Below are 20,139 nucleotides of genomic sequence, written 5' to 3' on the forward strand. Positions count from 1 at the left end.
CCTTCCACACACTGTGTACAAACTGCCCTGTTACCCAGTGCACCCAGTCCACTTAACCTTCTGGAGAAAGATTCTGAATAGCTTCTACCTCACGTCCGAAGGTAAATCAAGCAAAATGCTAGAATACTTGCCAGCCTTTAAATGCTATATTAAACACTATTATCCGATTGAGTTCCTTGGCATTACATCCCAGCACTTCAGGAACCACTGGGAAATCTAGGCCAGAAGGTTGGAATGCTGGAGGATTGAATTTTCTCTTGGTTGGTTTCAAAAAGATTGGAAAGGAGCTCAGGGTGTGTGTAAAACAACAACCTGTATCAATGTAAATGGGGGGATTGGGGGAAGGCAACAGTAAAGGCTATGGTCCAAGAGCTGGAAAGTGGGATTAGGCTGGATGGCTCCCTGTTGACGATAGGCTAAATGACCTCCTTCTGTGCTATAAATTTCTACGATTCTACAATTCTATGAAATAACACCTTTAAGGTAGTAAATTGTCCCAAAGCTCTTCACAGAGCTTATCAAACAACATTTGACACTGAGCCACATAAGGAGATATTAGGGCAGATGACCAAAAGCTTGGTCAAAAAGATTGTTTGAAGGAGTGTCTTAAAGGAGGAAAGAGAAGTAGAGAGGTGGAAAGGTTCAGGGAGGAAATTCCAAAACTTAGGGCTTTGGCTGCTGAAGACACAACCGCCAATGGTGGAGTGAGTAAAACAGAGATAGGGACAAACAAGGCAATGGAGAGATTTGAAAACAAGGATTCAAATGGTAAAATCAAGGTGTTGATTAACTGGGAGCCAATGTAGTGCAATGAGGACAGGGGTGATGGGTGAATAGAGCTTGGTGCCAGTTAAGACACGGGCAGCAGAGTTTTGGATGACCATAAGTTTACAGAGGTTAGGTCTTGGGAGGCCGGCCAGGAGTGCGTTGGAATAATCAAATCTGGAGGTAACAAATGCATGAATGAGGGTTTCAGCAGCAGGGGAACTGATGCAGTGATGGAGTCGGGTGATGTTTTGGAGGTGGAAATAGATGGTCTTAGTGATGGCACGAGTATATGGTTAGAAACACATCTTGGGACCAAATATGACACCAAGGTTGTGAACAGTCTGGTTCAGCCTCAGACAGTTGCGAAGGAGACAGATGAAGTCAGTGGCAAGGGAGCGGACTTTGTGACAGGGAACAAAGACAATCACTTTGGTCTCCCAATATTTAATCGGAGGAAATTCCAACTCATCCGGAACGGGATACTGAACAACTAGTCTGACAATTTAGTAGAGGAGTCAAGAGAGGTGGTGAAGTGGAGCTGGATGTCATGTGGAAGCTGACATTGTGTTTTTGGATGACATTGCCAAGTAGATGAGAAACTGAAGGAGGCCAAGGATAGATCCTTGGGGGACACCAGAGGTAATGGTGCGGGACTGTGAAGAGAAGCCATTGATGGTGATTCTTTGGCTATGATTAAATAGATAAGAATGGAACCAGGTGGGAGCATCCTTACCAGCTGGATGATCGTGGAGAGGCATTGGAGGAAGATGGTGAGGTCAACCGTGTCAAAGGTTGCAGACAGATCGAGAAGAAAGTTTACCTTTGTCACAGTCACATAGGATGCTATTTATGACTTTAATAAGAGTTGGTACTGTGGCAGTGGTGGAAACCTGATTGCAGGGATTCAAACATGGAGTTCCAGGAAAGATGAGCATGGATTTGGGAGTTAACAACATGCCAAAGGACTTTAGAGAGGAAAGGGAGGTTGGAGAATGGGTGACAGTTTGCAGGAACAGAAGGGTCAAAGGTTTTTTTTGAGGAGAGAAGTGACGATGACAAATTAGGAAGAGAGGGGAATAGATAGTGGGAGTAGGGTTAAGGGAGCAGGAGCGGGGTTCATGGATACGATGACTACAACAGTGACTACACTTCAAAAGTACTTCATTGGCTGTAAAGTGCTTTGGGGTGTTGTGAGGTCATAAAATGTGCTACAGAAATACAAATCTTTGTTTCTTTGGATTAACTCTTAGCTTTGTTCCCTTGAATCACTTGTCTGTTGTTTTACATGACATGTTAAAAGATAATTATATTTAACCTGGTTAAAACTTATTAGTTGCCAGATTCAGAGGCTCTCAGCAGATGAGATATAATTTAATTTACATTTAAAATTAGACCATGTGGAATTTCACTTCATATACATATGGAAAGCTTTCTCTGGATTTTCCTCGATCCTTCAGTAAATCACTGACATTCTCCCATTAATTTGCACTCGCCTCAGTTAATTAGGTCCTCAGTAAGGTTGTATTTTGAGAGGGGTGGGTGGAGGAATGTGTTATTTTGTGTTTGCCCCAAGCTCCTCTCTCTTTTCCTGCACCATTAGGTGAACAGTTCTCTCTCCTCAGGTACTGTCCTCCTCGCCTCCATATCTGTCATCACCCCTTTCTTCAGCAAATCAACTCTGACCTCTCTGTCCTTGCAAGTTACCGCACCATCTCCAACCTCCCTTTCCTCTCCAAAGTCCTTGAATGTGCTGGTGCCTTCCAAATCCGCACACCACATGCCATTTGGTGACAGAGACCTGCTCTCGGGCCTCCATGAGTCAGGAACTGTGACCAGCTCCCAGATGTGGGAGGGCAGTCTGCTGGTGCCTCGCTCCGGTGGGAGGTGCTGGGAGGGGTGGGGTGTCGAGTGTGGGGAAAGGGGTTGTTGTGTGAGGAACCATGAACACAGCTATGTCCTAACAGTCCTATCACCCTGCGAGATGGCACAATGGAGCTGGGCCACTCTGACACGCATGGTGGTTTACATTTTAATGAAGATGAATTCTTAGTTGTTTGATTTGGCCTTCGTGTCTTCTCGACCCGGTCGTCTAGTCTAATTAAGTTGAACGCTTTTCATTGCTTCACCATTGGCGGCCATGTCTTGAGTTGCTTAGGCCCTAAGCTCTGAAATTCCCCCCACCAAATCTCTTTGCCTCTCTACCCCACTCTTGTTCATTAAGACAACCCTTATAACCACCTCTTTGACTAAGCATTTGGACAGCTAGCCGAAAATCTCCTTCTGTCTCAAATTTTATTTGATAACGCTCCTGTGAAGTGCCTTGGAAAGTTTTACTATGTTCAAGGCACTATACAAATACAGGTTCTTAGTGTCTGTAGACAGAAGCACCGTGCATCCTCAGATGGCTACCCTCTGCTGGCCCCCGGCTTCCTGCAGTCAGAGAATTGGCTGTCAGTTGAACTAAAAAACCTTGATACAAAATGCTGTCCGGGTTGCGGAGGACAATACAAGGGTGTGAATGGGCTTGAGTTGGCATTAAAGGAGAAATCAGTCGGGGTGTACATGGCTTTATTCACTATTACTGAACCGTTGATTACATCGGAACACCAAAAGCAGATCACAATGACTATCAGCTGGTCTGTTTCTGCAATAACACCCAGCTGAATGGTAAACTATTACTGCTCATGACTGAGACAAGCTGAAAATTATGGAGGTCAGATAACAAGAGTGAATAATCAGAAAGAAAAGCTTTCATTTCTATATCATATTTTAAGACCTCAGGACGTCCCAAAGCGCTTTACAGCAATGAAGCACTTTTGAAAGTGTAGTCACTGTTGTAATGTAGGAAACGTGGCAGCCAAATTGTACACAGCAAGATCCCACAAACAGCCATGAAATAATAATCAGGCAAGCTGGTTGAGGGATAAATATTGGTCGAGACACCAGGGAGAACACTCCTGCTCGTCTTCAAAATAGTGCCACGGGATCTTTTACATCGACCTGAGAGGACAGCTGGGGCCTCGTTTTAATGTTTCATTTGAAGGACAGCACCTCCGACAGTGCAGCACTCCCTCAGCATCAGATATTCTGCTCAAGTCTCTGGAAAGGGAGTTGAACCTTCCTAACCAGCTGTGTTAGTCCACTGAGCCACAACTGAAAAGAACACCTTCCTTTTGAAGGTGGCACTGACAATAAACTGTTTCAGAGGTATTCCAGAAATGTGCAAACATTTCCGACTCCCAACACAGATTCCAGACACAGCAGTTTCCTGAACATTCCACCAGGGGGCACCCATTTTGCTAGACTGCCAGACAATCTACAATGCTGCAACAAGCTGCCACACAAGGAATAAGTTTCTAAATTGCGAAACCGTGGTGTCAGCATGCATTCAGGAAAGATGTGTGAGGGCTGAATTACACAGATGGTCTAAATGTTTTAAACAAAACACTCAAGAAACAGGCACTGAGGGACTCAGCAACTGCCCCCAGACAGTTCCCCGAACATTGTGATGTTAACTCACTCAAAACCCATTCACTTACACAAGACTTAAAATCAAGGTCAGCAGAGTTTAGACGTGAATCTTCAGAAATGGACATGTAAAAGGAGAAACATCCCAACATACAAAATTGACAGGCAAGAAATAATTAGCTGGTCAATTAAGCCTGTCCCACGTCATGATGGCTGGAAGATCATGACTAAAGACTTGCAGGTTGGTAGGTAAATTGGCCATTATAAATTGCCCCTAGTATAGGTAGGTGGCAGGGAAATAGAGGGACAGGTGGGGATGTGGTAGGAATATGGGATTAGTGTTGGATTAATATAAATGGGTGGGAAGAAAGGGGGGGAAAGTAAGGGGGAAAAGAAAGGGGGGAAAAGAAAGGGGGGGAAAAGAAAGGGGGGAAAAGAAAGGGGGGAAGAAAGGGGGGAAAGAAAGGGGGGAAAGAAAGGGGGGAAAGGGGGGAAAAGAAAAGGGGGAAAGAAAAGGGGGGAAAGAAAAGGGGGGAAAGAAAAGGGGGGGAAAGAAAAGGGGGGAGAAAGAAAAGGGGGGAAAAGAAGGGGGGAAAAGAAGGGGGGAAGGAAAGGGGGGGAAAGAAAGGGGGGAAGGAAAGGGGGGGAAGGAAAGGGGGGGAAGGAAAGGGCGGGAAGGAAAGGGGGGAAAGGAAAGGGGGAAAGAAAAGGGGGTAGGAGAGGGGGAAGGGGGAAAGGGGGAAAGGAGAGGAAGGGGAGGAAGGGGAGGAAGGGGGAAAGGGGGAAAGGGGGGAAGGGGGAAGGGGAGGGGGAAGAGGGGGGGAAAGGGGAGGGGAGGAAGAGGGGAGGAAGAGGGGAGGAAGAGGGGAGGAAGAGGGGAGGGAGGGGAGGAAGAGGGGAGGGAGGGGAGGAAGGGGAGGGGGGAAAGGGGAGGGGGGAAAGGGGAGGGGGGGGAGGGGGGAGGGGGGAGTGGGAGGGGAGGGGGGAGTGGGAGGGGGAGAGGGAGGGGGGAGGGTGGAGGGGGAGGGGGGAGTGGGAGGGGGAGTGGGAGGGGGGAGTGGGAGGGGGAGTGGGGAGTGGGAGGGGGAGTGGGAGGGGGAGTGGGAGGGGGAGGGGGAGGGGGGAGTGGGAGGGGGAGGGGGGAGTGGGAGGGGGAGTGGGAGGGGGAGGGGGAGGGGGGAGTGGGAGGGGGAGGGGGAGTGGGAGGGGGAGTGGGAGGGTGAGGGGAAGGGGAAGGGGGAGGGGGAAGGGGGAAGGGGGAGGGGGAAGGGGGAGGGGGAGGGGGAAGGGGGAAGGGGGAGGGGGAGGGGGAAGGGGGAAGGGGGAGGGGAGGGGGAGGGGGAGGGGGGAAGGGGGAGGGGGAGGGGGAGGGGGGAAGGGGGAGGGGGAGGGGGGAAGGGGGAGGGGGGAAGGGGGAGGGGGAGGGGCGAGTGGGAGGGGGAAGGGGGAAGGGGGGAGGGGGGAGTGGGGAGGGGGAGGGGGGAGGGGGAGTGGGGAGTGGGGAGGGGGTTGGGGAGGGGGAGTGGGGAGGGGGAGTGGGGAGGGGGAGGGGAGGGAGAGGGGAAAGGGGGAGGGGGAGGGAGAGGGGAAAGGGGGAGGGGGCGGGGGGGAGGAGGGAGGGGAGGGGAAGTGAGGGGAAGGGGGAGGGGAAGTGAGGGGAAGGGGAGGGGAAGGGCGAGGGAAGGGGGAGGGGAAGGGCGAGGTGGAGGGGAGGGGGAGGGGAGGGAAGGGAAGGGGGTGAGGGAGGGGAAGGGAGGGTTAGGGAGGGGAAGAGAGGGGGTGAGGGAGGGGAAGGGGGGTGAGGGAGGGGAAGGGGGGGTGAGGGAGGGGAGGGGAAGGGGGGGTGAGGGAGGGGAGGGGAGGGGGGTGAGGGAGGGGAAGGGAGGGGGTGAGGGAGGGGAGGGGAGGGGGAGGGGGAGTGGGGAGTGGGGAGGGGGAGGGGGAAGGGGGAGTGGGGAGGGGGAGGGGGAAGGGGGAGTGGGGAGGGGGAGTGGGGAGTGGGGAGGGGGAGTGGGGAGTGGGAAAGGGGAGGGGGTGGGGAGGGGGAAGGGGGGGAAGGGGAGGGGGGTGGGGCGGGGGGAGGGGGGAGTGGGAAAGGGGAGGGGGTGGGGAGGGGGAAAGGGGGGGAAGGGGAGGGGGAGGGGGAGGGGGGAGTGGGAGGGGGAGGGGGTTGGGGGAGTGGGGCGGGGGGAGGGGGGAGGGGGGAGTGGGGAGGTGGAAGGGAAGGGAGGGGAGGGGAGGGAAGGGGGAGGGGGAAGGGGGGAGGGGAAGGGGGGGAGGGGAGGGGGAGGGGAGAGGGGGGGGAAGGAGGGGAGGGGAGGGGGGAAGGGAAGAAAGGGGAAGGGGGAAGGGAAGAAAGGGGGGAGAAGGGGGGAAGGGAAGGGGAAGGGGGGAAGGGAAGAAAGGGGGAAGAAAGGGGGAGAAGGGGAAGAAAGGGGGAGAAGGGGGGAAGAAAGGGGGAAGAAAGGGGGGAGAAGGGGGGAAGAAAGGGGGGAGAAGGGGGAGAAGGGGGGAGGGGGAGAAGGGGGGAGGGGAGGGGAGGGGAGGGGGAGCAGGGGGGAGGAAAGAAGGGGAGAGGGGGAGGGGGATGAAAGAAGGGGGGAGGGGGAGAAGGGGGGGAGGAAAGAAGGGGGAGCGGAGGAAAGAAGGGGGGAGGGGGAGAAGGGGGGAGGAAAGAAGGGGGGAGGAAAGAAGGGGGAGGAAAGAAGGGGGGAGGGGGAGGAGGGGAGGGGGAGGGGGAGGGGAGGGGGAGGAGGGGAGGGGGAGGGGGAGGAAAGAAGGGAGGAGGGGGTGGAAAGAAGGGGAGGGGGGAAGCAGAGGGGGAAGAAGAGGGGGGGAAGAAGAGGGGGGGAAGAAGAGGGGGAAAGGGGAGGAGAAGGGGGAAAGAGGGAAAGGGGGGAAAGGGGGGAAAGAAGAAGGGGAAAGGGGGAAGAAGAAGGGGGAAAGTGGGGAAGAAGGGGGGAAAGGGGGGAAGGGGGAAGAAGCGGGAAAGGGGGGAGAAGAAGGGGGAGAATGGGGGGTGGAAAGAATGGGGGGTGGAAAAATTGGGGGGTGGAAAGAATGGGGGGAAGAATGGGGGGGAAGAATGGGGGGAAAGAATGGGGGGGAAAGAATGGGGGGGAAGAAGAGGGGTGGAAGAAAGAGGGGGGAAGAAAGAGGGGGAAGAAAGAGGGGGGGAAGAAAGAGGGGGGGAAGAAAGAGGGGGGGAAGAAAGAGGGGGGAAGAAAGAGGGGGGGAAGAAAGGGGGGGAAGAAAGAGGGGGGAAGAAAGAGGGGAAGGGGGGAGAAGGAGGGGAAGAAGGGTGGAGAAGGGGGGAGAAGGGGGGAGAAGGGGGGAAAGAATGGGGGGGAAAGAATGGGGGAAGAAGAGGGGGGAAGAATGAGGGGGGAAGAAAGAGGGGGGAAGAAAGAGGGGAAGGGAGAAGGAGGGGAAGAAGGGGGAGAAGGGGGGAGAGGGGGAAAGGGGGGGGAAAGGGGGAAAGGGGGGTGAAGGGGGAAAGGGGGGAAAGGGGGGAAAGGGGGGTGAAGGGGGAAAGGTGGGAAGGAGGGGGAAGGTGGAAAGGGGGGAGAAGAAGGGGGAAGGGGGAGAAGGGGGGAGAAGGGGGAACAAGAAGGGGGGGAAGGGGAGAAGAAGGGGGGAGAAGGGGGAAAAAGAAGGGTGTGAAAGGGGGAAGAAGAAGGGGAGAAGAGGGAGAAGAAGGGGGGGCAGACGGGGGAAGAAGAAGGAGGGAGAAGGGGAAGAAGAAGGGGAGAATGGGGGGAAAGGATGGGGGGAAGAATGGGGGGGGAAGAATGGGGGGGAAGAATGGGGGGGGAAGAATGGGGGGGGGAAAGAATGGGGGGAAGAATGGGGGGGAAAGAATGGGGGGGAAGAATGGGGGGAAAGAATGGGGGGGAAAGAATGGGGGGAAAGAATGGGGGGAAAGAATGGGGGGAAAGAATGGGGGAAGAATGGGGAATGGGGTGGGGAAAGAATGGGGGAAGAATGGGGGGGAAGATGGGGGGGAAGAATGGGGGGGAAGAATGGGGGGAAGAATGGGGGGGAAGAATGGGGGGGAAGAATGGGGGGGGGAAAGAATGGGGAAAGAATGGGGGAAAGAATGGGGGGAAAGAATGGGGGAAAGAATGGGGGGAAGAATGGGGGGAAGAATGGGGGGAAGAATGGGGGAAAGAATGGGGAAGAATGGGGGAAGAATGGGGGAAGAATGGGGGAAAGAATGGGGGAAAGAATGGGCGGAGGGAAAGAATGGGCGGCGGAAAGAATGGGCGGGGGAAAGAATGGGGGGAAGAATGGGGGGGAAAGAATGGGGGGGAGAAGAATGGGGGGAAGAAGGAGGGAGAAGAAGGGGAGAAGAAGGGGGGAGGGGGAGAAGAAGGGGGGAGGGGGGAGAAGAAGGGGGGAGGGGGGAGAAGGGGCGAAGGGGGAAGAAGAAGAGGGGGGAGAATGGGGGAGAATGGGGGGGGGGGAAGAATGGGGGTGGAAAGAATGGGGGGAAAGAATGGGGGGGAAGAATGGGGGGAAGAATGGGGGGAAAGAATGGGGGGAAAGAATGGGGGGGAAGAATGGGGGGGGGAAGAAGGGGGAAAGGGGGGGACAAGGGGGGAAGAAAGGGGGGAGGAAGAAGGGGGGAGAAAGGGGGGAGAAAGGGGGAGAAAGGGGGGCAAAGAAAGGGGGGAAGAAAGGGGGGAAGGGGGGAAGAAGGGGGAAGAAGGGGGAAGAAAGGGGGAGGGGGGAAGAAGCGGGGGGAAGGGGGAAAGGGGGGAAGGAAGGGGGTGAAGAAAAGGGGGGAGTAGAAAGGGGGGAGATGAAAGGGGGGAAGGGGGTGGAAGAAAGGGGTGGAGAGGGGGAAGGGGGAGAAAGGGGGGGTGAAGAAAGGGGGGGAAGATTTAGAAGGGTAGACTCACATTGTGGGGCGGGAGGAGCACGTGTTGTAATGTGGTGAGATGACAAGAAAACAATCTATAAATATATATAGTAATGGTTCCTATTGGAGGGGATACAATTGGACAGGTGGAAAAGCTTGCCTACCTTGCTGGGTTAGTGGCAGAGAATGGGAGTTGTGAAGAAGACATCAAAAAGAAGGATTGGGTATGTTACTGTTCATTGTATTACGTAGTATTTAAGCACAGACCCTGGTTATTGGTCCACTGGGCATGTCAGTGTTTATGTTCCAGACAAGCCTCCTCCCATCCCTTTTTATCTCACCCTATCAGTATAATGTTCTATCCATTTCTTAATCATGCAGTTATCTAACTTGCCTTTAAATGCATCGAGGCTACATTCCTCAACCACTCTCTGTGGTAGCTACTTCCACATTCTCACCACTCTCTGGGTGAAGACGGTCCTCCTGAATTCCCTGTTGGATTTATGAGTGACTGTCTTATATTTATGTTCCTTAGCTCTTGTATCGCACCCCCCCCCCCCCCCACCCCCCAACAAGTGGAAACATCTTCTCCATATATCAAAGCAAAATACTGCAGATGCTGGAATTCTGAAATAAGAACAGGAAGTGTTGGAAATACTCAGCAGTTCTGACAGCATCTGTGGAGAGAGAAGCAGAGGTAACTTTTCAGTTCTGATGAATGGCCCCAGACCCGAAACGTTAACTCTGCTTCTCTCTCCACAGATGCTGCCAGACCTGCTGAGTTTTTATAGCACTTTCTGTTCTTACATCTTTTCCATGTCTTTTCTATCAAACCCTAGCATAATCTTAAAGACCTCTAATAGATTACACTTCAGTCTCTTTGGTAGGCTAAAGATATTTTGGTAAAAATTAAGGTAAAATTTATGAAGCGATGATTATCGCTATATTATTATACCGATCTGAGTCCTGGAACATGCAAAAAGGCTGATGAGCAAGAGATACAAACAGAAAAGATGGTTTGGTTGAGAGGAATACTGGGAGTGTCCAGGATGCAAAGACTGAAGAATGATACAATAAGATCATGGCTTGGGCAATTGGACAAGGGACAACTCTTAGACAGAAGATCCAAGAAAGACCACTGCCATGGTTTGGGCAGATTGAGAGAAGGGAAATTAGCTGGAATACCTTACGTGGTCCAGTTGTGGGAATTTAGTGCAGTCATGGTAATAGTTCCTAGCTCCTTTTCAAAGAAGATGTCATTGGAATAAAGTAGTGTCTGCAGTTATAGAATCCTAAATCCATACAGCACATTGTACCTGTGCCAGCTCTTTGAAAGAGCTCTCCAATTAGTCCCACTCCCCCTGTTCTTTCCCCATCGCCCTGTAACAGTTTTCCTTTTCAAGTATTTATCCAATTCCCCTTTGGAAATTACTATTGAATCTGTTTCCAGGACCCTTTCAGGCAGTGTATTCCAGATCATAACAACTCGCTGCGTAGAAAAAAAGTCTCCTCATCTCCCCGCTGGTTCTTTTACCAATTATCTGAAATCTGGTTACTCCGGCCAATGGCCAGTTTCTCTCAATTTACTCTCATCAAAACCGCGTCATCATTTTCAATCTCCCCTTAACTTTTTCCATTCTGAATTGAGGCTATAATTAATGAAGCATTAACCATGAAACCCCCTTGTGTTGTTTAATATAATTAAAAGTGTGAGATTATCCCTGGCACTGGTTGCAGTCAGTGGCTGAGTTTCTTGCAGGCGATCACATTACCGTAGTTAAGCTCAGACATGTTCATTTCGTCATCTGCTCCACCGATCAACTCCGGCTCAGCCATCCCGGAGCAGCCAGTTCTCTACACTATGTACCTGCTCTTGAGACCGGGGTTCGCCTCCCTCCAGCTCCATCAGAGTTGCCGGAGACTCGAGGCGAGGTTGCGGGCGGCCAGAGGTTCCTCCACTTTTAATGTCACCGCCTACATGCCCGAGGCAGCGTCTTTCCTTGGAGTCCGCGATTACCCGGGGCTGCGGGATCACTCGGTTCGCCAGCCTGACCGCTTCTGGGGTGTGCTGGCCAGGGAGAGACTCTCCTGGATCACCCCCTTTCACACAGTCAGCGACTGCGACCTGACCCAGGGCAGGATCCGCTGGTTTGAGGGGGGACAACTCAATGTCTCAGGTGAGTATCTGCAACCTGGGCTGTGCTGCTGGGAATTCCTGTGTCTCTCCATCCACACTCCACTCGTTGACACCCCCCCTCCCCCCATTCCTCTCCTCTCTACTCCTCATTCTTCCCCCACCCTGCACTTCTCGCCCCATTTTGCCCTCATCTCCCCACTCCTCCTCCTCCACTCCTCAAACTCTCACCCCACACTACTTCCTCCTCCACTCCTCAGCCCTTCCTCGCCCCCTTCAGTCCTTAACCCCTCTTTTCTCTCCAATCCTCTCCCCGCTCCTCTCTCCCCTCCATACACACTGGCACCCACACATTCTCAGGGGGGCCCTTGTGTAGTCATCGGAAGGTGGAACCCAGTTGATTTTCCTCTCTATCCAATGGATGTTGAAGCCAATTGTGACCTCCCAGTTACCACCCCAGCTGAGAGCAGCATGGATCATTAGATACTGGGTCAGTAATCCAAGGGCTGATTTATCTATGATATAACATGGCTGGGCTGGTATAGTCACTACTCATTCACTGGGGAATTTGTCATCATGCCACAGTCCTTGTGCCTTATTTTGTCAAAAGAAAGAAGAATTAACTTTTACATTAAATAGTGCATTTCATGATCTCGGGACATAGGAAGATAGGAGCGGGAGTAGGCCATTCAGCCCATTGAGCCTACTCCACCATTCAAGATGATCATGGCTGATCATCCACTTCAATGCCTTTTTCTCCACACGATCCCCATATCCCTTTGTCATTGGTATTTAGAAGTCTGTCAATCTCTGCTTTAAACATACTCAATGACCCCTCTGAGGTAGAGAATTCCAAAGATTCCCAACCCTTTGAGTAAAGGCATTTCTCCTCATCTTGGTCCTAAGTGGCTTCCCCCTCATTTTGAAATTGCATCCCCTGGTTCTAGACTCCCAAGCCATGAGAAACACAGGCAGTCACCGTTGTATGAAATACGGCAGCCAATTTGCACACAACAAGCTTCCACAAACGGCAGTCTGATAATGAGGAAAATAAGGAAATGGTGGACATATTGAATAATTACTTTGTCAATATTTACAGTAGAGGAAGAGGTTAGCATGCCGGACATTCCAAGGAAAGTAATATTGAATGAGGGATGGAAACTCACCAAAATTAACTTAAGCAAAATAACAGTAATTAAGAAAATAATGGCATTAAAGAGTGACAAATCTCCTGGAGCAGATGGTTTCTGTCCCAGGGTTTTAACAAAGTAGGTGAGAACATTGCAGATGCCCTAATTATAATCTATCGAAGTTCTCTCTATTCGGGAACTTTAGATTGGAAAATTGTGCGTGTCACTGATATTTAAGAAGGTGAGAGAGGGAAACCAAAGAATAATAGACCAGTTAACCTAACATCTGTCGCCAGGAAATTACTATAGTCTATAATTAAGGACAGAGCAACTAAATATCTAAAAATTTTCAGCTGACCAGAGAGGACCAGTATGGATTTATAAAGGGTAGGTCATGCCTGATGAATCTGATTGAATTTTTTGAAGAGGTGACTAACGTAGTGGACCGGGGAATGTCTATGGATGCTATTTATAGGGGATTCCAGAAGGCATTTGGTAACATTTCTCATAAGAGATGGTTAGCTAAAAGTTGAAAACCATGGAATTGAAGGCAAATTCTTGACCTGGTTAGGAAATTAGCTGAGTGGCAATAGGCAGACAGTGGACATAATGGGTATGTACTGTAATTGTCAGTAGGTGACTAGTTGTGTCCTGCAAGGATTTGTGTTGGGGGCTCAACCGTTCATCATATTCATTAATGACTTTGGGATAGAAAGCCGCATAAACAAATTTACCGATGACACAAAAGTAGCGCATTGTAAGCAGTGTAGATGGAAGTATAATGTTACAAAGAGATATTAATAGATTTTAATGGATTAAATGAGTGGGTAAAACTGTGGCAAATGAATTTCAATATAGGCAAATGTGAGGTCTTCCACTTTGGACCTAAAATAATAGAACAGAGTCCTTACTAAATGGTGACAAGCTAGAAGCAGTGGAGGTTCAAAGAGACTCGGAGGTCCCGGTACACAGATCAGTAAAATGTCGTGGACAACTACAGAAAATAATCAAAAATACTAATGGAATGCTGGCCTTTATATCTAGAAGACTAGAACACAAGAGGATAGAATTCATGCTACAGCTATACAAAGCCAGGTTAGACAACACCTGGAGTCACTGTGAGCAGTTCCAGGTACCACACTTTAGGAAGGATATATTGGCCTTGGAGGGAGTGCAGTGTAGGATTACTAGAATGATACCCGGACTCCAAAGTTTCAATTACAAGAGAGATTGCTCAAACTAGGGTTGTATTCCTTGGAATTTGGAAGGTTAAAGGGTGATTTGATCAAAGTTTTCAAGATGCTAAGGGGAACTGATAGGGTAGTTAGAGAGAAACTATTTCCACTGGTTGGGGAGTCCAAGACTAGGGGGCATAGTCTAAAAATCAGAGCCAGACCTTTCAGGAGTGAAGTTAGAAAACAGTTCGTCACACAAAGGATGGTAGAAGTTTGGAATTCTCTTCTGCGAATGGCAATTGATGCTAAGTAAGTTGTTAACTTTAAATCTGAGACTGATAGATTTTTATAAACCAAAGATATTAAGGGAAATGGGGTAAAAGCGGGCATGTGGAATTGGGTCACAGATCAGCCACAACCTCATTGAATGGTGCAGCAGGCTTAAGGGGCTAAATGGCTTCCTCCTGTAATGACCAGATAATATATTTTTGTTGTGTTGAATGAGGGATAAATATTGGCCAGGATACCAGGGAGAACTCTCCTGCTCTTCAAAATGGCATTACAGTATATTTTATATCCAGACAAGACCCGCCTGGTTTACTAATATCCTTTTTTAAGGAAGGAAATCTGCCATCCATACCTGGTCTGGCCTACATGTAACTCCAGACCCACAGCAGTGTGGTTGACTCTTAAAATGCCCTCCGAAATGACATAGCAAGCTACTCAGTTCAAGGGCAATTAGGGATGGAAAATAAGTGCTGGTCTTGCCAGCGATGCCCACATCCCACACAACAACAAAAAAAGAGAACAGACAGGATCTTGGTTTAATGTCCCATTTGAAAGACAGCACATTTGACAGTGTGGCACTCCTCAGTACTATAGCGTCAGCCTAGATTTATGGACTAAAGTCTCTGAAGTGGGGCTTGAACCCACAATCATCTGACTCAGAGCAAGACTGCTATCCACTGAACCATAGCTAACACCTAATTGTTGAAAGACATCTAATAAATATGATCCATCTGAGCCCCTCTCACTTCCTACTGCAAGGTGAAACATTTTGGCCAGAATGTTACATTAGGTGGGAGGCCCCGCAAACTGGCCAAAAAAGTCAGGGGCGAGCCCATCTCTGCTGTGTCTGGGGAGTCACGCCAGGATTTTTCGTCCCCCCAGGCTCTCAATTGGCCCTGGACGGGTTTCCACCTCCTTGAGGCAATGACTAATGGAGCTGTAGGCCAATCCGTGGTAGCTAACGCTGAAACTACCTATTGCAAAATGGTGGGATCTTTTGTGAACTTTGCTTCCAAATATTTATTTTTATTATTTTTCATTATTTTAAAGGGTGATTTTTTAAATTTATTTTTTATTTTATTTTTTAAGGGTGCCAGCTCTGAGGAATGTCTCACTTTCCCATCTTCCTGACCCTTCTGTTGGTGATACTTCCAGCTGGGTACAGGTGCAGCACAGATCATGTAGTGGGGGTAATTTTTCAAGAACTTTCTTTTGCCACCTTTGCCCAGTGGAAAATTGCCAATTTTCCATCCATTAAAGTCAGTATGCCCCCGATTTTCCGATTTAAGCAGCACCTTGATTCTGGTTCTCCTGGTTAAACAACACCTCGATTTTAAAATTCTCATCCTTATTTTCAAATTCCTACATAGCCTCGCCCCTCTGTCACTCCTCCAGCCCTACAACTCCCTGAAATCTTTGCATTTCTCCAACTCTGGACTCTTGCACATCCCCGATTTTTAATTGCTTCATCATTTCAGGCCGTCCTTTCAGCTGCCTGGACCCTAAGCTCTGGAATTCCCTCCCTAAACCTCTACCTCTATTTCCTCCTTTAAGACACTTCTTGAAACCTACCTCTTTGACCAAGCTTTTGGCCGCCTGCCCTAATATTGCTTCATGTAGCTCGGTGTCATGTTTTGTTTGATACCACTCTTGTGAAGCACCATGGGACATTTTACTGTGCTAAAGACACTACATAAATACAAGTTGTTGTTGTTGTTGATACACTCTGGCAGCGGGCAAGATTCCAACAGGGGCAATTTTAACCAAACCTGCCTGTGGGGAAACTAATGGCAGTGGGTGTGATGTTGGTTTTTACACCCGCCTGAGTGAAGTGAGCTGAGGGAGTAATACTGGGCAGTGCCTAAAACAGTGCTCCACCTGGTCGACCCCAATGGGTTTCGGCTCAGCAAGGTCGGTTAAAATTACCCTTCGGCTATCTGCTCCAACAGTTTGGTGTAAAGAAGTGCAAGGCTGTAAGGAGAGGGGAAGAGAACTAACTGACAATTGTACTTCTTTAAAATAACACTACACGACCCTTCCAATAAGCAGTCCTTTCACACGTTTCCTGAGCTGAAAGATGTCTGTTAACTGTTCACTGTGACTAGGGTAGTTAGCTGTTGGAATAGTTTATTTTCAGTCACTGTTTACCTAAGGGCATGAAGTGTAGGAAGGGCTGGCCCCAGAATACACGACTGCCTCATAATCCTACATGCAGATTTGCATGAATGAACCCAGGAATGGGTTCATAATTGAGGTGGTTCCAATATAAAGGACAACTGCTTCCTAAGAACATGGCAAAGAATGAAATGAATTACACCATTCATTGAGCTGATGCTTCCAGGGCAGTGTGGAGTTTCCTGGAGCTGCTTTTACTCCAGATCAAATTGCAGCCAATATGAAAATGCAGGATTCTCACCACTGGCAGCACACCAAGGGATTGACTGATTCATTCCAGGAGACTAGTGGAATCCAATTTTCAGTTATTGCTGCTCGTGATAGGAAGCACTGAGAGCAGCAGTTACCTGGAGACTGGTACTCGTGTGGTATCAAACTACTTTCATCTCCCATGGGCCACCCTTTAACTTTCAGGACTCCAGTGAAAGAGTCCTAACGTCTCTAACATCTCTCTTTAACTATAAGTTCTCATCCCCGGTAACAACCTAGTGAATCTATTCCGCAGGCTCAATTTTAACCCTGCCCGTCCGGTTAAAATGGCGGTGGATCACATCTTGTTGCATTCATGATGAGTTTGTACCTGTCACCATTTTAACTTTGCTGACTTCCATGGTGGGAAGGTCCCATTAAAGACGGGCGGGGGTCTGGTTAATATTTTAATGTCTGGGGGCATCGTTCGGACTTGACATGATTTTAGTGATGGACTTGCCATTAAAACTCAGCTCCAGAAGAGCCCTGGTTAAGTTTACATCAATTTTTCATGGTTTTCTTGTGAGTAAGAAAGAGCAGGAATGGACTCTTGGGTCCACAAAGACATCTGGGGTCTCTCTATCCCCGCACCACCACCCCCCCACCCCCCCTCCCACCAATCCTCCCTTCCCCTCTCCCGACTACAGTCCCCTCTAGACCCCTCCCTGACTACAGTCCCTGTGTTGTTTCCTAGAGCCATCCAAAATCTCTCTCTGGCCCAGGGCAGCAATTCCCACTGGGTTTGGGCAGGAGTCCAAGTTGGATTGTTTAAATGGGATGTGAGGGATAAAATAACCTTGACCTCATGCTGGTGCTGTCATGGGCATTTCCCATCTACCCTGACCCTCGCACTCTCACCCTGACTCCAATCAGGGTGCCATTTTTTATATCCTTGCAATAACAAGGTGCCTCTAGCTGTATGTAATGTGCCAGGAACAGTCTAAGTACCATCTTGTACCAGTTGAACATCAACAGATGCTATTGCCATTCACACCTCCTCTAGACCCATCTTTTGCTTCCTTAGTGCAAGGCGAATGGCAATGGGATAATATCATCCCTTTTGTTATTTAATCACTCCTGCCCTAAACACAATTATAGACCTTCCCTTTCCTCCCCTCCAAACTGCCTTGTTCCCTGGCAAATGTACTTGCTTAAAAACTGTTAAAATTTGTAACTTCTTCCAATTCTGATGAATGAACAAAGAACAGCACAGGAACAGGCCATTCGGCCCTCCAAGCCTGCGCTGATCTTGATGCCTGCCTAAACTAACACCTTCTGCACTTCCGGGGCCCATATCCCTCTATTCCCTTCCTATTCATATATTTGTCAAGATGTCTCTTAAACGTCGCTTTCGTATCTGCTTCCACCACCTCCCCTGGCAGCAAGTTCCAGGCACTCACCAACCTCTGTGTAAAAAAACTTGCCTCGCACATCCCCTCTAAACTTTGCCCCTCGCACCTTAAACCTATGTCCCCTAGTAACTGACTCTTCCACCCTGGGAAAAAGCTTCTGACTATCCACTCTGTCCATGCCGCTCATAACTTTGTAAACCTCTATCATGTCGCCCCTCCACCTCCGTTGTTCCAGTGAAAACAATCCGAATTTTTCCAACCTATCCTCATAGCTAATGCCCTCCAGACCAGGCAACATCCTGGTAAACCTCCTCTGTACCCTCTCCAAAGCCTCCACGTCCTTCTGGTAGTGTGGCAACCAGAATTGCACGCAATATTCTAAGTGTGGCCTAACTAAAGTTCTGTTCATCTGCAACATGACTTGCCAATTTTTATACTCTATGCCCCGAGCGATGAAGGCAAGCATGCCGTATGCCTTCTTGACTACTTTATCCACCTGCGTTGCCACTTTTCAGTGACCTGTGGACCTGAACGCCCAGATCTCTCTGTCTGTCAATACTCCTTGTGAGGAGGATGCAAAGACGCTTCAAGGGGATTTGGAGAGGCTAAGCGAGTGGGCAAAAATTTGGCAGATGGAATACAAAGTGGAGAAATGCAAGGTTGGGGTGGCACAGTGGTTAGCACCGCAGCCTCACAGCTCCAGCGACCTGTGGACTTGTACGCCCAGATCTCTCTGCCTGTCAATACTCCTAAGGGTTCTGCCAGTTACTGTATAGCTCCCACCTGCATTAGACCTTCCAAAATGCATTACCTCACATTTGTCCGGATTAAACTCCATCTGCCATTTCTCCGCCCAAGTCTCCAACCAATCTATATCCTGCTGTATCCTCTGACAATCCGCATCACTATCCGCAACTCCACCAACCTTTGTGTCGTCCGCAAACTTACTAATCAGACCAGCTACATTTTCCTCCAAATCATTTATATATACTACAAACAGCAAAGGTCCCAGCACTGATCCCTGCGGAACACCGCTAGTCACATCCCTCCATTCAGAAAAACACCCATCCACTGCTACCCTCTGTCTTCTGTGACTGAGCCAGTTCTTTATCCATCTTGCCAGCTCCCGTGTGACTTCACCTTTTGCACCAGTCTGCCATGCGGGACCTTGTCAAAGGCTTTACTAAAGTCCATATAGACAACATCCACCGCCCTTCCCTCATCAATCATCTTCGTCACTTCCTCAAAAACCTCAATCAAATTAGTAAGACATGACCTCCCCTTCACAAAACCATGCTGTCTCTCGCTAATAAGTTTGTTTGTTTCCAAATGGGAGTAAATCCTGTCCCGAAGAATCCTCTCTAATAGTTTCCCTACCACTGACATAAGGCTCACCGGCCTATAATTTCCTGGATTATCCTTACCACCCTTCTTAAACAAAGGAACAACATTGGCTATTCTCCAGTCCTCTGGGACCTCACCTGTCGCCAATGAGGATGGAAATATTTCTGTCAAGGCCCCAGCAATTTCTTCCCTTGCCTCCCTCAGTATTCTAGGGTAGATCCCATCAGGCCCTGGGGACTTATCTACCTTAATGCTTTGCAAGACACCCAACACCACCTCCTTTTTTGATAATGAGATGACTGAGACTATCTACACTCCCTTCCCTAGGCTCATCATCCACCAAGTCCTTCTCCTTGGTGAATACTGATGCAAAGTACTCATTTAGCACCTCACCCATTTCCTCTGGCTCCACACACAGATTCCCATCTCTGTCCTTGAGTGGGCCAACCCTTTCCCTGGTTACCCTCTTGCTCTTTATATATGTATAAAAAGCCTTGGGATTTTCCTTAATCCTGTTTGCCAATGACTTTCAATGACCCCTTTTAGCCCTCCTAACTCCTTGCTTATGTTCCTTTCTATTGTCTTTATATTCCTCAAGTGCTTCATCTGTTCCTCGCCTTCCAGCCCTTACGAATGCTTCCTTTTTCTTTTTGACTAGGCTCACAATATCCCGTGTTATCCAAGCTTCCCGAAACTTGCCAAACTTGTCTGTCTTCCTCACAGGAACATGCTGGTCCTGGATTCTAATCAGCTGATGTTTGAAAGACTCCCACATGTCAGATGTTGATTTACCCTCAAACAGCCGCCCCCAATCTAAATTCTTCAGTTCCTGCCTAATATTGTTATAATTAGCCTTCCCCCAATTTAGCACCTTCACCCTGCAACGTTTACTGTGTTTCTGTCTCCAGAGATGCTGCCTGGCCTGCTGAGTATTTCCAGCATTTTCTGTTGTTTCAGATTTCCAACATTCACAGTATTTTGCTTTTGAACAGTATTTCCTTGCTTTTGCATTCCCTGGCACTGTAGACAAAACCCAAAATCTCTTTTTCACTTTTATTCATTTATAGGATGTGGGAGTTGCTGGCTAGGCCAGCATTTATTGCCCATCCCTAATTACCCTTGGAAAGGTGGTAGTGAGTCACCTTAAACTGCTGCAGTCAGTGTGGTGATGGTAATCCCACAGTGCTGTTAG

The 20,139-nt window shown here is 49.4% G+C and overlaps 1 protein-coding gene across 1 annotated transcript in view; it reads left to right on the forward strand.

Annotated features, from left to right (window-relative positions):
- Positions 1-10,908: 10,908 nt before the first annotated feature.
- LOC137373434 (acetyl-coenzyme A synthetase 2-like, mitochondrial) overlaps positions 10,909-20,139 on the forward strand; it is a 77,521-nt gene continuing 68,290 nt past the window's right edge. Inside the window, exon 1 of the mRNA XM_068038258.1 lies at positions 10,909-11,277. Within this exon, the coding sequence (XP_067894359.1) occupies positions 10,962-11,277 (316 nt within the window). The 5' untranslated portion in view covers positions 10,909-10,961. The remainder of the gene's footprint in view (positions 11,278-20,139) is intronic.

This window comes from Heterodontus francisci, chromosome 9 (genome assembly GCF_036365525.1).
Source record: "Heterodontus francisci isolate sHetFra1 chromosome 9, sHetFra1.hap1, whole genome shotgun sequence".
Lineage (NCBI taxonomy): Eukaryota > Metazoa > Chordata > Chondrichthyes > Heterodontiformes > Heterodontidae > Heterodontus > Heterodontus francisci.